Genomic DNA, 14,654 nt, shown 5'->3' with positions numbered 1-14,654 from the left:
CCTTTCCAACGGACACGAGAGGGTAGCACCGAAATAGGTGTGCCAGAGGCTCCAGGGCCGAAATCAGTCAGTCGTTTCCCCCAAACCTCAAAGGGAAGGAGCAGTATCCATCCTCAACGGTGCAAACCTCAAACAGCAAAGGTTTGCCCATCAAGCAATTTTACAAGATCTAGGATTTCTTGGTAATAACGGATTATCTACTAAGTATAAATTCAACGAGACAAGTTAGAAAGGTCTACTGTAGAAAAAAGGGCCAAAAAGTCAAAAGCTCAAGTGCGCAGTTCGGGAATCGAACTGCGCACCCTACGAAATCCTCCATCTGAGAAGACTTCTCAGGATTTCATCACCAAGTTCTTTACTAACGGACCAGGGCGTTATACCGCTCGACCATGGAGATCGATTGGGCTTGGTTGACGAATGAGGCCCTGGGCCTGAATATAAGGGCACTGGAGGCCCTCATTCTTGAGATACTCCTGGCCCTCCTCGACGTATTCCATCTCATGTTATGCGACTCCATAATTTGCTCGTCCCTTCCTCTTTATCTCTGAACTAGAAACTTCCTCTTATAACTCACTCAATCGGTGAGTATTTAATTCCGTCTGCGGAGATTTCGAGTAGACTTCCTCTCTCCCCTTCACCACCGCCACCCTGACCCTCATCCTCAACGATAGTGTAAGAGGGGAAAAGAACGCATACCAACCAGTATTTGGGGTTTTTCTTTGGCATATACAAATAAAGGTAATCGGAACTACGGCACAGTCAGGATGCACCCTGACCAGCTTATCTTTCCGTTCTGTCCGGACGACTGCTGCCCTGGTCCCACTGACGCAAACAAAGCAAACTTCCCACCAACACACTCCGCCAATGACCTGACAGACAAGCAAACTCCAATGGACAAGCAAACTTCAGGTTCCCAGGCTGTCGTAAAGGCCCTCAAGGGGCAGACCCTTCACGTCCCGAATCTCTATGACATCTTCAAAGGATGGCCGGTCAAAAAGACCAATCCTCACTATAAGCGCATGATTCCCATCGTCGAGGAAGCGTTTGACCGGTAAGACAATCCCCCCTATCAACCTACAGGAAGAAATAACGATCTTCTCACAAATTCTATTCACCAAGGCTCATCAAGTCGCCCCTTCTCCGTGAGAAATACCGGGAGGCCAACTACGCCAGATTCGTCAGCTTGTAAGCCCGATCCACCGACCTCCTGACTTCCCACAACTCTAGTCTAATTCTTCGACACAGGTATTACCCTCACCCAGATTGGGAACAGGTCCAGACGCTGGCACTCTACATCATCTGGCTCTTCTGCTGGGACGATGCGATCGACCAACAGGGCAGCGACGACCTGAGTAGTGATCTTCTTCGCGCCAAGACTCGTCACGACAATACGATAATAGTGCTGGAGCATGTGCTCGATCTCAGCTTCGATGATGGCTCGGTGATACAGTATGATCATGCCAATACTGAGTTGAAGGCAATCGGAGCCCAGTTGCTGAAGGCGTACACCCGTGGTAAGTCGATGTGTCAATTGTGAACAACCAACAGCAGTCGCACTAATATTGATCAAAAGAGCAGAGACAAACTTTCATGAACCAGATGAAGCGATACATAAAAAACTGCCACAAAGAGCAAGCCATGCGTCTCCAGGGCGACTTGCCCGACATCCAGACGTACTCAGAGCTCCGTCATGGAACGGCCGCAGTGTGGACGCTTTGCGCGCTCATCGAGTCAGTACCATGTCAGACTTATTAAGATTAAGGAACAAAGTCTAACATTTCGGGACTTAGGTACAGTTTGGGAGAGAACATGCCAGAGCACATTCGTTACATGAAAGAGGTCCAGACTATCTGGGAGGAGACCAGCAGAGGCATCTGGATGTACGTGGATACTAAGTAAACATAACGAAGGGCAAATGCTAATTTACTTACAGTACCAACGATATACTTTCTCTCAAGAAAGAGATTGTAAGTAAACAAAAAACCACATATCCACTAAAGAACGAATATTAACTAACATTCTCACATAGCCCCAAGATGAGGCCAAGGCAGAGAGCGTCGTGAACGCCGTACCCATCCTCATGGGTGAAGGCAAATCGCTCCAGCAGGCTGTCGACACCCTTCTCACTGAGCTCCAGGACTCTGTCGCCATCTTTGAGCTTGCCACCTCCGTCCTTGAGGAAGCCGCTGGAGAGAAGAATCAGAAGATTATCAGAAAGTACTGCGATGCATGCCGCTGCATGGTTACCGGATCAGTCCAGTTCACGTAAGTTCTTCCTAGTGCTTTCATGTGCCCCCCAGCGCAACCCAAGGCAGAAGTAGCTAATTGTGAGAACAAAGGCTTGAGTCGACCAGATATAAGCTGGCAGGCTGCATGAACAAGGATGGATCGTTGGATATCCTGCTTTGAGGGTACGGTGAAGGATGAAATCCGGATAATGACTCGAGAGACTAGATTGAGACTGCTTTGGGGCTGCTTTGGGATGTTGGGCCAGATACCCTGCTTTGCTTTTTTTTTTTTTTTTTTTGGCAGATTGCGGTCTCTAGCTCATTAGATTCCTATACTTGCTGTTGCTAGTGTTTTAGACATTGGCTTCGATGGCTTATAAGGTTTCTAGAATGCAATAGACCGGCTCGATTGCTTCACATATTGGCCTTCAAGGATATTGTGACAATTGAGAAGCCTATCAGAAAAGTTAACTTTGTAAGGAGAGGTCCTTCTTGTGTTACACGCCACCGATCACTGCATCGATACTTACTCTTTGGACGCCATGCAGGAAGACTTCGTGGAACGCCAGTAGCTTACATTTGATTGCGGCCTGATAACGTTTTGTGAAGGCGAGTAGAAAGAAACAAGTCATACATGACTGAGTATACATTGAAGAGTTGTGAGTTCACGAGAAACCAGCGTCTATTACACTCAGTTATTCCTCATCCCACCTGAGAATGCTTGTATTGTATGAACATGGACCGCAACATAAGTCTTTCTTGAGCCATCTCCTGTCAAGGTAAAGACCCTCTATCATGATCCCCATCTAAGCAGCACCATATCGACGTCTTTCAAATCATCACCAAACCCAAAGCTGAAGCCTTCAAACCTCACCCCCTTAAACCCTCCTCTTCTTCTCCTCCACCAAAGCATCAAATCCCTGAACCAAATCATCCCTCAAATCCTCCCACCCTTCCACACCAACACTCACCCGCAATAACCTCTTACTACACCCACTATCGCTCATCGCCCGCCACTCAATAAGACTCTCAACACCCCCAAGCGACGTAGCATGATGGAACAACCCCATCTTGCTAGGCAACCTCTTCGCATCCCCCTCATCCCGCAACAACAACGCAAACACGGGCCCAAACCCACCCGGCATCTGCTTCCTCAACCACGACCCTTCCTCCCCGCCCTCCAAATCCTTGCTCTGCAAACTCGCGTGCTGCACCTTGTCCACAACACTCCCCACCAACCCCCCCGGATTCCCGCGAATCTCCCCATCAAGCCACGCAACCAGCTTCGTCGCCGACTCAGACTGCCTCTTGACCCTCAACTCCAGCGTCCTCAACGACCTCACACCAAGCCACCCCTCCATACTCCCCATCACACTCCCAATAAAACACCTCTCCATCAGCAACTCCGCCATCCACGCCTCCTCCCACTTGGGATTCAAACTCAGCGTCCCGCACAACATATCCGAATGGCCCCCAAAATACTTTGTCCCAGAATGCATCACCACATCCGCCCCCAACACGAACGGATCCTGCAGCGGCGGCGGCGCAAACGTAGCATCCACCGTCAAATACGCTCCCTTGCGGGTCGCGACCTCTCTGTAGTAGGCCAGATTCCTCGCCTCCCCCGTCGGATTCAGCGGCGTCTCGACGTGCAGCACGTCGCCCTTCTCCAGCTTCTCCAGCGAGGCGTCGTCGAGCTCGAGCTGTTGCAGGCCGTTGAGCTTCGTGAGGACTTTGATGACGCCGTGGCAGCCGTGGTACCCGCCGCCGATAGCCACGCGCTTCGGGTTCAGAAACACGAGCATGGCGTGGAAGGCAGACAGGCCCGAGGAGTAGGTCAAGGTCGGCCCGTGAAGCACGCTGGAGAGGATAGCTTCGAGGCGGGTTGTGTTGGGGCCCGAGTAGCGGGAGTAGACGTGGGAGTCGCCCGGGGCGGAGGGCTGTGATGGGGGGTGTTAGTTTGGGGAGTGGTCATTGATACCGGGCTTGTTTTCACTCATGAAGGGCTCATTTCTGATATTCCCTTGACAGGTGCAACGCCTTGAAGTCAAATTCATGAGGGCGAGGGCAGAAAACCTACATCGACATTGTCCCCTGGGCGGAGCTCATCCGGGTCGCTGTTGTACTTGAACGTGGTAGACACGTGCATCGCCGGCGCGACGGCGCGGTGGCTGCTGATGCCATCATCGGCGTGGACGGTAAGCGTGGCAAGCGAGAGCTCTTTCTTGTCCGTCGTCGGGGCCTCGGAGCCGGACCCGGGAGCGGCCCGGATCGCCGTGTCGCCGTTCGTGGGGATATCTCCAGCCATGGTGTTTATTGTTAAAGTGCGAAGGAGGAGGAGGAGGGGTCTCGGTATCTCTTATTTGGGGGGTTAAAAGAGTCCTGGGACACATTGGCGAGAAACGGGATGAGGTCTAACCAACTAGAGGAATTTGAAATCTACGGTTCAGAGGAGAAACCTTTAGACGAGGTGTGTTATAGAAAGGGAAAATGAAGAGTCACCGACGACAAATCGGCGCGGATGACGATCAAGACGGGCGGCCCGGTGCCGGGAACAAGCCGTCTCTGGGACGCTGCCCCTCCATTGCGTGGAACCTTATCAAAAGGTGGGGTCGAAAACCAAATCCCGAAGCTGGGTCATGGTGCGATAAGTGCATGACGGATCAAAAAGTCTTTGCTAAAATCACGTCAAAAAGCATACTGACGATTGGAACAACGATGCCTGACGAGTCTCCGCCAGTCATGCCTCCGAGGTTCGGACCATGATTTCAGCCATTCCAGTGAGTAATCCTCGTTCATATCCCGGACTGACTGTGCCTAACACCTTTTAAGGTAGGTCACGGGCAATGTCACTACGCAGCAGAACCCTGAGGCCAAGACATGTCAACCAATATCATTATCATTAAGAGCTTATTTCCAAGACACTCGGACTCGGAGCTCTGCTCGCCAGGTTGACTTGCAACCGCCCGTATATGCATAACGCGGCTCAACCCGACGAGTGTACAGGCTGGTTGGCCCAACTCTAACCATGTCATAGCGAATGCACCCCATACTTTGGGACATATCCCACCCAATAACGCCAAATCCCAAGCCGTCGAGGGCCGCATCGACAGGACGTATATACAAACTTTAAAAATGATGCCCGGGAGAACGATTAATGAATTTCGGTAGTCTCGACAGACGCCGCCGACTTTGGGCGCTCGATGGTTCCTAACTCTGAGCCCTGTCCGCTTTGGCCGCGCTTTCTACCAGCGCCGTTCAGGAAGCGCGTGACGCTCGAGTTGGGCGAGTTGGCGCTCGGCTCCTTGTGGTCTGAGTCTCCGAAGCGCGAGAACAGGCCGCGCATGCGGCTGGATTGGTGATGTTGTTGTTGATGCTTCTGGTCGTCTAAGCCGACGTCTTCGAAGCCCTCGTCAGCCGTAGGAAGTTCCCGGTGTCTGTCAAGCGCGGATCGAGGTAGGCGAGGGTAACGGGCTGAATCGAGACTTTGGCGCGCTGGGAAGTCGTTCTGGGGGATTGGGGACCGTGCTGTGATGTCCTGCAACGCAAATGCGGTCAGCGATGGCGCCACAAACAGCAGCTTGGGCTCACGACAAAGCCTCGACATACAAACGATCGCCTGTACGAATCGAACGATTCCCTCGAGATAGAGAAGTGCTCAATCTCGCCGCTGTTGCTGCGAGTGTCTGTCGAGTTGCGGCCAGAGCCGAGGTACTTGCTCGGCCACAGGCCTTTTTCTTCAGTTGGGGATGGCTGCGCATGCGCATTAGCAAATGTCTCGAGCGAGGGTGAGGTGTTGTTGCGGGGGTGCATACCGGAAGATAGACGCCGCTGTCATTTACGACTGTGATGCAGAGAAAAGTAAGTCAATTGGTCCCATATGCGCGCCATAACACCTGGCTCGAGGGGTTGATGGGTGAGTGTGTGGAGGTGCATACCACTCATCTTGTATTCGCCATTGTCCTGGCTCTTGGAACTCCTCACGCTGAGGGAAGAGGAAGCTTTGGATCCGACCGTGTCTTGCTTCTCAAAGCCGGGATGCGACGGGTTCTCGCCATCGGGTCGTGAGTTTTCGTCTGCATGGAGAGTGGCAGGGCCCGGACGGCGGGCAAAAGGGTTGCGGATGGGCATGGCGGAGGATGGCGCGAAAGCGGCAAGGTCGGGATGGTAGCTGGTGAGAAGCAAATTTCGATTTGGCGCGAGGGTGTAGGTGTTGGAGACCAGGCCTTGGTGCGGACTCGGGTTTAGAAGCTAGAGAGGAAAACTTGGTGCGTAATGTTTCGAATTGTGTTTGTGTTTCGAGGTTGATGCTGGGACCAAACGGGTTGACAAAGAAATGACGGGTGGACCCAAAAGGCGAAGGCGGGGAATAGGGTAGCGGGATGGCGATGAACTATATGGCAATCTTGACCCGTCCTATTTCCCACTCGGGCAGATGTAGGTAGTGTACTCGGTACCGTACGCAGTGATAGGTAGTGGTGTCTGAGTTGGTCGAGGGCCCAGTCTTCGTCTACATGTACAGTAAGACGGTGGCTTGGGATGGGCAAGGCGGAACGGTATTGGTCGGTAGACGTCCTAGAGGAGAGATGGATGCAGGAGATGATGGAGATCCAAGTGAGGCGCAGGGAGATGGAGACGAAGATTGGGGACGGGGTTGGCGCTTGTTGAAAGTTGAGGACGTAATAGAGACGTGGTGCTGCGTATGGAGTAGGTATGGTTGGGAGGTAGACCGTAGAGAAGAAGCGAGTAAGGTAAGGTAGACGAGACGGTAAAGCTGAAAGTAGAGATGGATGGGAGCTAGAACTGGCGGACAATATCATCGGGCGGGAATCTGCAGGTTTTGGGCTGTGCTTGCCTTTCCCCTGTGAGGTGTGAGTGTCTGTCATGTCTTTTTTCTTCCCGCTCGTGCCTACATTCCTTTCCTTCCTTGCATCCAACCATTACTGGAACTGTGGTAGGCTCAGCTGCACTTGGTTCATCCACCCATAGCACGGGAAAAGTAGGTGCGGATACGCGCTACTGCCACTCAGGGACTAGACGCAAGGGGGGGCACATCAGACTTGGAAGTGACGAATGACCCTCTTGCAGATGCATCCATTGGATCATGAGGCAACTTCCATATGTTAGCACCTCAGATTGAGGAAAAGAACCCCGGTGCCGCAGCCGCTGCCGATGCCGCTGTGAAAAAGGTGAAGAGACCGCGGTCCCGCCCGGACTCTTCGCCATCACTCTTCAGGGTCAAGTGGGAACTGTAAAGAGCTTTTCCACGGCATGGGCAGGGAGCAGGCAAGTAGGGACGTGTTGAAGGTGTCAAGTCCGGGAGCCCTAAACGGTAAAGGTGTGTAAGATGCTGCAGCGGTTCCCCATCATCGACATGGGCAGATCATCGGCACTATACCCAACGACTCAGCCAACATCTTTGCAAACACTGCGCGGCCTATGTCCATCAGTGGAGAGTTGGCAGCGTGGGCAGCATGGACAGCCTGGCACTGACGAAGCATTCAATGACATCTCTCGAGAATTGGGTTTGCGATGGCGGCTGCTCTACGTGTAAGGTAGGTAGGCGGGACGGGGATTCGGGAAACCGGAAAACTTGGAACGAACCGCGAATACCATGCCACCAACGGCCCAGGCCACCGGGGAAAGACATGATCAAACATTAGCTCATTCACACACTCTCTGCCTTTGCTCAGTGGATGGAGTCATGGACCGGCCACACCGACCCTGCCACCCGGGGACCAAAATAAAGCGCATACCTAACAAGCCGCCACATAGAGCAGCATTTTTCTCAGTACCTTTTTATTAATTAAATATTTCAAAAGTACGCTAGTATTAATTCAGAGACTGGCTATTTCCTGTAGTTTTTAATAATATTTTTAAGCTATAGTTAGTATTAAAAAGGTAATAGAAATATGGATGGAGGATAGGGTGGTTGTACTGCTTGGTCTAAAGTGTTCGCTTTTTTTTTCTTTTTTTTTTTTTGGTCCTCGGGTGCCTGCTTCTGCAAGCTTGAGAAGCTTTCAAAAGGCAAGGGGCCTTGGTCGATGACATGTGTTTGTCCCATGTTTTTTCTTGGTACCTTACTGAGCTGAATGGTTCGTTGCTGCCGTCAGTGACATGAGGTGGGATGCGGGTCGGTACATGTGACAGTGCCCTGAACAAAGCATCGCCGCAAGTATCTCTCCCATTTTGCCTTCTTATGTAATCACCCAAACACCCCATGGTGCCCTCCCTTCTGGAAGGCCCGCGGTGACGCTTGCCGTCATCTACCTTGTCCGGTCCAACCTTGCGCCCCGAATCCCCGCGACGGGGCATGCCCTTTTCCAAATTCCAACCTGATTATCCTGGCATTCTTTCTCCTTGGTTACAGCGGTTAAAATCCGCGCCCACCATTCAGCGTCTCTCGCTCATTTCTAGGCGCATACTGGCAGACCTGTGAAAGCTCTGCTCAGTCACAAGCGTCCAACACTCGGCCCCCAAACGGACATCTATGATCTCTTCTCCGTCTCGCCTCGATTGCCTGGCACAGTCCTGTTCGCCCGCCGGAAGGTGTTCATCCACAGTACGACGCTGCCACGCTGGGCAAACCTGAACGTTCGGACGGCACACTTCGGATCTCTCGGCATCGGAGCACAAAAAAACTGCAATTTGATCTCCGTGCCGCACTTCCTTTTTATATCGCCCTTCTGCGGACCTGCATCATGTCCGTCCAATTGTTCCTGATTGACCGCATCGGAACGTGAGTTGGCTGCGCCGATCCGCTCGCTACATGACGCTCTATCCAACCCACATTTTCCCTCAGCGGATCATCGACCTGCCGAGCGGAGAACGGGAGTTGGTCATCGCCGTCGCCGGCGCAATGCTCCACCACACGCTCTCATCATGTTGATGAGGGGTGCTATCTATGGACTGGGAAAGGGATACACGTGATGCAAGTGTTGTCACGGAGGAGAACCACTATGATTCGCCTTTTCGAACCACGAGTCAAAAGCCGTACACCGGAGACACCAATCATGTCAGTGCTTGACAGAGGGAAGTCAACCTCCACGATGTGAAGCCATCTCACAACTTGAGAACGGTAGTCCTCGCTGGAAGTCAGCTCCCTGGTACCCACGGTCTATGCCATCAACACGAGGTCGACTGCATCTCTTTAAACAACGTCCGGTCTGGAAGCAGGCTGTGAGCTACTTCGATCTTTAGCTCAGTGATAGTTGTCTGCATGCGGGATTCGCCCACAACAAGACGCCTCCTCGTAGGTTGTGTCGCACAAGTCTCGTTGAAAGTCGCCTTCCCGGACGCCCTCGCCGGCTATGGCTTCGCTGGCTTGGTCCTTCCTACTCTGTAGACATCGGCCTGGCCAGTCAACCAGTGCCCATACACCGTGAGCCGGGGCAGAAGCGAGACAATTTGCAATTGTCCAACGTGCAACGAGGAGCTTGAGGGCCGTTCACATCGTGGTCCAGCATGCCGCCGGATTGGGTTATCGTGACTTCGGGCTACCCAAGGTGGCTGCGGTCCGACAGACAACTGGGAATGTAGACGCCCAGATCCGATGGAGCGGGCACGCTACAGGCAGACACGCACCCACGCAACCATGCACCATTGAGACGGTCTGTCGACACCACCAGTCTAGGCGTCGGCGATGCCTAACACCGGCCCTGTCGCGGTGCCATGTTGACTTCGACGGACTTTGGCTATGCTTGTCATATGCTTCGGCGGTTGACCAGCTGATGCCGTCTTAGTACCCAGCTGCGCGGGAAGACATTGCTGCACTTGAATCTGTCGCTATCATCAGCTGGGTCGCGTTTCTATACATCAGAAAAGCGGTCCACCGGATGGAGACAGATCAACTGCGCCTATGTCGAGATATCTCTTTGTCTCGAGATGATCGCCAGAGTATCCGCCGACCTCGACCTGGGTTCGGCTCACAACGTCGCGCTTCACAAGATATCGCTTTCGCCCAAACCACCGCGCTTCTTCAGTCCTTTGTTCATCATGTGGATCGATTTACGACCCTCGCCATCGTCTGCGGCATCGTCGTCATCGACACAGGATCTGAAAAGGACCATGGTCATCTGGATCGATTCTGGGCGTTATACGTCAATCCAAGCAAAGATGGTGCGCTTGCAGACAAAGAGGTGATCAACTTGCCTTCAAGGAAAACAGCAAGCATTGGGTTGATCAGGATGTTGTATACTCGGCGACAGTGGGGGTTCGCTGCTGATGTGCCGATGCCATCGCAAAACGACCCTGTCGAAGCCCTGAATGGGGTAGGTGTATCTGGCTCGACTACTGATCAGATTATCGAGATTCACGATTCGAGCTTCTGCTACGAACATACCGCTGTTCAACAGGCGATTTTGGCCGGAAATCCATTCAAGCTTGAGAAGCAAGATCCACGAGAACTTTAACACATCCCAGATCCATCAATACTGGAACGGGTTTCGCTGCGATCTGCCATATGGGATGATGAGGCGATAATCACGTTGCCGTTTGGTGGACGCAGCACGAGTGAATATGTCAATCTACCGATCTTTGACAACACGTACGGGAATTGCCCGGAAAGACTTTTCACCATCAAAGACCTCAGGTGCGATCTGCCAAAGGATGTGGTCGATGCTGAGACGCACGTAATCTCGATTGTCCGTGAGAAGGACGAAACAGACCCGCGCCTAACAGCCGCATTGACATCAAACGCCTGCTCAACCCACCTTTTGGGTTTCTCAAGCCTAAGAAATAAGAACTTCATCGCGGTACCTGACGGGACGATGTCTGTTCTCCCCAGCCTGCGCTTTTGGATCTCGTGGCGTGGGCGCTAGGCCGACGCCATGCATGCCCGTGTACCTAAGAAAAGAAGGACATGAAATGATCGACCCTTGAGCGTGCGTCCGAGCAACATCAGACGACTTGCAGCGAGACGGTCAACGGCTGCTGTCATAAGGAGAGAGTGAAGCTCAAACAACTTAGTCGACCTCTCGTCGCTGGAGTAGCACTGGATGACACGGTTCCCGTGGTTCGCCAAGGCCAATGGTCGTTTTCAGGTCGAGCCTCGATGCCGCGGGGCCCCACTCGCGAGGCGATGCTATGTAAAGCACACACTTCGCCCGCATGCTGCAGGTTGCAGGACGAGAGAGATCAGCACGAATGTGGTATCTCCAGGGGCAGCGCGACCGAAGCGGCCATGGGAAGCCTTTGAGGCTATGCGTCGCGTTGAGGCCGTCTGGTTCCTGCGTCCGTCTGGTTCCTGCGTCCGTCTGGTCTCCCGCTTTCTCCACGTCGAACCTATGCCGAAATCGATCGACCACTCAGACGATGATTTGACGAGACCCCTAGAATGCAGTACCATGGCAAACGTTCACCGGCCTCCTAGGACTCCGTGGAAACCGGCAGACCACGGGGCGAGTGCGGAAAACTATTAAACAGCTTACTTACCTCTTGGCTACCTGTGAACGTCTAACTTGAGTTGCACGACATATAGGGTCATGTGATAACGGTCCAGGCTCGACAGCACGAGAACGCGGACAAAAGTGGCTTGTCCGCAACCGAAAACATGGAGATAACATGCGGTAATGGGATAGAACACACTCAGGAACACTATAGATGAGAGGCAACAGCTGGTCAAGGTCCCCCGTCCCGGGTCTGGAAATCAGGTGTGGCTTGCTCTTCCGCCCATCCTTCGGCGCCAAGTGGGCGAGACTAAATCAGCCCGCGCCGTACCTTGCATTCCGCAAACGGCCATTTGAGACCACTTCCGTCGTAGCAACATGTTGGTTCTGCCCGCTCATCCCCCCCACAACTATTTTTCTCATGTGGCGTTTCTACTTACAAGGTACGCTTTCGCACTTTGATTCTGCAGACAGAGGGTGAACATTCCAGTAACGAACGCCCGGCCCAATTCCCAAGCATTTTGACATGGCGGCGGCACATAGCAAGACGGTTGACTGAGAGGTAAAGTCATCCCAAAGCGCCATTGAACCAAACGCAAACAGGTCTAGCAGCTTGTCTCGATCCGCAAGATGGGATCCTCGATGGGGTTGAGCAGGGGTACTCTAGACCCATGCCCTGCAGCGGGCATGAGTACGAGACTACGACTTTACGGGAGCAGTGCTCAGAAAACACCAACGACCCAATTGCTACCACACCCAACTTACAAATCCCCTTTTGGGATGGACTTGTCGACCGGACGTGGTAGTCCTGCCCTCGCCCTTCACCCCACGCACGTCCTCGGTGGGCGCTCTCGTCGTGATAACACCACGATCTCTCCTCCCATCTCCACTTGGACGATGGACAGAGAGAGCGAGGCAACCCAGCCACTGACACACTCCGCCCGAGACGGATCCTGGCTTCGGTCACTCTTCAGTCTAGTCCCAGTCCAGCACTGCTCGAGAGTCCAGGCCCACCCCATCCAACGAGCTCGTTCATGGCGGACGGGTAGGCAATATGGCTGATGAGAGAGATGGACGTGTGTGTGTGTGTGTGTCGTGTTGTTTGCTGTCGGTATCCGTGTTCCCTGTTTCATACATAACCTGCCGGCTTCCGTCTGACTGTTGAGAGCCAAGATCCCGCACCTCATCCAGGCTTTTTGCTTCCCTCCTCCACCGCTTAAGGACCCCTTGAAGTCCCCTTATATTCACCAGTGCCCTCTCTGATACGAGGTCACCTTCTATTCCTACCCCGTGCAACTAATACTCGATAACGGTGGCATCTTGCCTTGTCTTGTACCTTACCTCGGTTCTTGACATCATCTTCGACCTTCAACAAACGACTCGCACTACAACACTCTGTAAAAATACTATCAGGACGATCCCTTCTTCCTAACCGATTGAAAAGCCACAGCGCCTCGCCCATTATCGAAAAAACACAATCTCTGAGCTTGTTCTGGGTACATCGCCATCGCCACCGACAACGCTCTTCGCCGCATTCGAACGAGACATTGTGAACCTGTCCGATTGCAGCAGTATAGAGAACGTCACACCTCGAGGCCAGAACCGACTTCGGTCGCAAGAGGGACCCTTGCTTTTGCGTATTCCTCCTCACTTCAAGAACAGAGCTGTGCTCCATCTTCATTCACCTTGGTCGACATTTTCACACCTGATACCACGCACCTTCCTCACCTACCTGCTCGCACACTGAGCAAACCCTCTCTCACTACTACACATCACCACACACATCAACCTCATTCAACGCGACTCACAATGACTAAGAGAGTATTTGTCGACTGGGAGTTGTGGCAGCAGATGACTTTCGTAAGTCTTTTTTCATCACCACCCCGGAAAAGTTCATGACTAACACACTTATCTCATAGGTCCTGGCTTGTGCCATCGGCGTCGTCTTCATCATAGGCTTCGTGAAGCTATGGTGGTCAAACCGATACATGGCCAAGCTCGAAATCATTGACGCGGAAAAGAGGGCACACGCCTCAGAGATGGAATCATCCGGCCTGCCGCCCCCACGAAAGCAATCCGAAATTCCCTTTGGCGTCCGCGCCATCCAGTCCGGCATCGAAGTCGACGGTATCTGGATCTCTCGCCCCAACACTCCCGCCGCCGACTCCCCTCCCAACTCAGCCAAGGGCAAGGGCAAGTACGTCTCCGTCGGTCCCATCTCGCCCGCCTCGACAAACTCCTCAGACCCCTTTGGCTCCCCGCCTTCGTCTCGCAACGGCGGTGTTACGATTGGTCCTCAAACATACCGCCCAAAGTCCTTCTCCCAGAACGCTGTCGTGAGTCGTGCCGACGCGCTGAGCCAGCTCGAGGGCAACCCGAACCCGCCAAACGCACCCTCATACAGCACCTACCAACCCCGCGTTACCGGCCACGGCGTCGCCCCCTCCGAGGCCTACTCGGACGAGGCCACCAGCCCCGTCAGCCCCGTCGACCGCGGCAACGCCGGCATCAGCAGCGAGAACTACAACGGCATCGACGTCCGCGTTCCCATCCGGGCCTCGCCCGTCGTCAACCGCCAGCTCCACAAGGTCCGCAACGTCACCGACGCCGGTCCCGCCCAGCAACCCACGACCGGCGGCGGCGTTCGTTCCTTCAGCGGTAGCTTACAGATGCCCAAGAACGGTAAGGGAACTTACTCTACCGTGCCGCAGGGCTCGCCTGGCGGGGATTCCACTGATCCCTTTGCTACGCCTGTGACTACCCCTGGTGCCGACCAGGCGCTGCTTCCTTCCCAGCAGCAGCAGGGCAACCACGTCAAGTTTGCGAATGTTGAGTATATCACTAGCCAGCGTTATGGCGGTGACGGTAGCAGTGGGAGCAGTGGCAGCAGTAGCAGCAACAACCACAACTAAGCTTCCGTTACCTTGGTAGACTTAGTCGGTGGCGGACTAAGGGTCGTCGACGTACATCAGCATCGGATGGTAAAGCGAGTTTTTTTTTTTTAAGTTTTTTTTTTGGCTTCCTTTTATTATCGCGAATC

General features: G+C 53.4%; 5 protein-coding genes across 5 annotated transcripts; 2 read left to right on the top strand and 3 right to left on the bottom strand.

Moving 5' to 3' along the window:
- Positions 1 to 764: 764 nt before the first annotated feature.
- BDP81DRAFT_516153 (isoprenoid synthase domain-containing protein) lies at positions 765 to 2,269 on the top strand (the record flags this gene model as incomplete). Its single annotated transcript, XM_060595871.1, has 7 exons — positions 765 to 1,051; positions 1,120 to 1,185; positions 1,246 to 1,514; positions 1,574 to 1,730; positions 1,791 to 1,880; positions 1,934 to 1,967; positions 2,030 to 2,269. 7 exons carry the CDS (start codon positions 765 to 767, stop codon positions 2,267 to 2,269), a joined length of 1,143 nt encoding a protein of 380 aa, XP_060446928.1.
- A 455-nt stretch (positions 2,270 to 2,724) lies between these two features.
- Positions 2,725 to 4,904, bottom strand: BDP81DRAFT_346168 (Cys/Met metabolism PLP-dependent enzyme). Its single transcript, XM_060586111.1, has 2 exons — positions 4,309 to 4,904; positions 2,725 to 4,168 (listed from the first exon to the last, which is right to left on the bottom strand). The coding sequence occupies exons 1-2, from the start codon at positions 4,534 to 4,536 to the stop codon at positions 3,107 to 3,109; spliced, it is 1,290 nt and encodes a 429-aa protein (XP_060446927.1). The 5' UTR covers positions 4,537 to 4,904; the 3' UTR covers positions 2,725 to 3,106.
- Positions 4,905 to 4,910: 6 nt separating this feature from the next.
- BDP81DRAFT_206178 (uncharacterized protein) lies at positions 4,911 to 6,550 on the bottom strand. The gene is made up of 4 exons (XM_060582607.1): positions 6,167 to 6,550; positions 6,044 to 6,072; positions 5,823 to 5,981; positions 4,911 to 5,766 (listed from the first exon to the last, which is right to left on the bottom strand). The coding sequence occupies exons 1-4, from the start codon at positions 6,357 to 6,359 to the stop codon at positions 5,383 to 5,385; spliced, it is 765 nt and encodes a 254-aa protein (XP_060446926.1). The 5' UTR covers positions 6,360 to 6,550; the 3' UTR covers positions 4,911 to 5,382.
- On the bottom strand, positions 6,031 to 7,224 carry BDP81DRAFT_206159 (uncharacterized protein). The gene is made up of 3 exons (XM_060582606.1): positions 7,142 to 7,224; positions 6,167 to 7,090; positions 6,031 to 6,072 (listed from the first exon to the last, which is right to left on the bottom strand). The coding sequence occupies exon 2, from the start codon at positions 7,046 to 7,048 to the stop codon at positions 6,473 to 6,475; it is 576 nt and encodes a 191-aa protein (XP_060446925.1). The 5' UTR covers positions 7,049 to 7,090; positions 7,142 to 7,224; the 3' UTR covers positions 6,031 to 6,072; positions 6,167 to 6,472.
- A 6,199-nt stretch (positions 7,225 to 13,423) lies between these two features.
- Positions 13,424 to 14,526, top strand: BDP81DRAFT_448374 (uncharacterized protein; the record flags this gene model as incomplete). Its single annotated transcript, XM_060592288.1, has 2 exons — positions 13,424 to 13,474; positions 13,534 to 14,526. 2 exons carry the CDS (start codon positions 13,424 to 13,426, stop codon positions 14,524 to 14,526), a joined length of 1,044 nt encoding a protein of 347 aa, XP_060446924.1.
- Positions 14,527 to 14,654: the final 128 nt, after the last annotated feature.

Source organism: Colletotrichum phormii, assembly GCF_030913505.1.
Source record: "Colletotrichum phormii strain CBS 102054 chromosome Unknown BDP81scaffold_7, whole genome shotgun sequence".
NCBI lineage: Eukaryota > Fungi > Ascomycota > Sordariomycetes > Glomerellales > Glomerellaceae > Colletotrichum > Colletotrichum phormii.
The sequence above is the reverse complement of the archived record's forward strand: the minus strand, read 5'-3'. Positions and strand labels throughout refer to the sequence as shown.

Coding starts and splice junctions, on each gene's coding strand:
- BDP81DRAFT_346168 (XM_060586111.1), bottom strand. CDS start 4,536: ATGGCTGGAGATATCCCCACGAACGGCGACACGGCGATCCGGGCCGCT. Junction 4,169..4,308: donor GCCCAGGGGACAATGTCGAT/GTAGGTTTTCTG, acceptor CCCCCATCACAG/CCCTCCGCCCCGGGCGACTC.
- BDP81DRAFT_206178 (XM_060582607.1), bottom strand. CDS start 6,359: ATGCCCATCCGCAACCCTTTTGCCCGCCGTCCGGGCCCTGCCACTCTC. Junction 5,982..6,043: donor ACAGCGGCGTCTATCTTCCG/GTATGCACCCCC, acceptor GCGCATGCGCAG/CCATCCCCAACTGAAGAAAA. Junction 5,767..5,822: donor CGTTTGTATGTCGAGGCTTT/GTCGTGAGCCCA, acceptor TTTGCGTTGCAG/GACATCACAGCACGGTCCCC.
- BDP81DRAFT_206159 (XM_060582606.1), bottom strand. CDS start 7,048: ATGATATTGTCCGCCAGTTCTAGCTCCCATCCATCTCTACTTTCAGCT.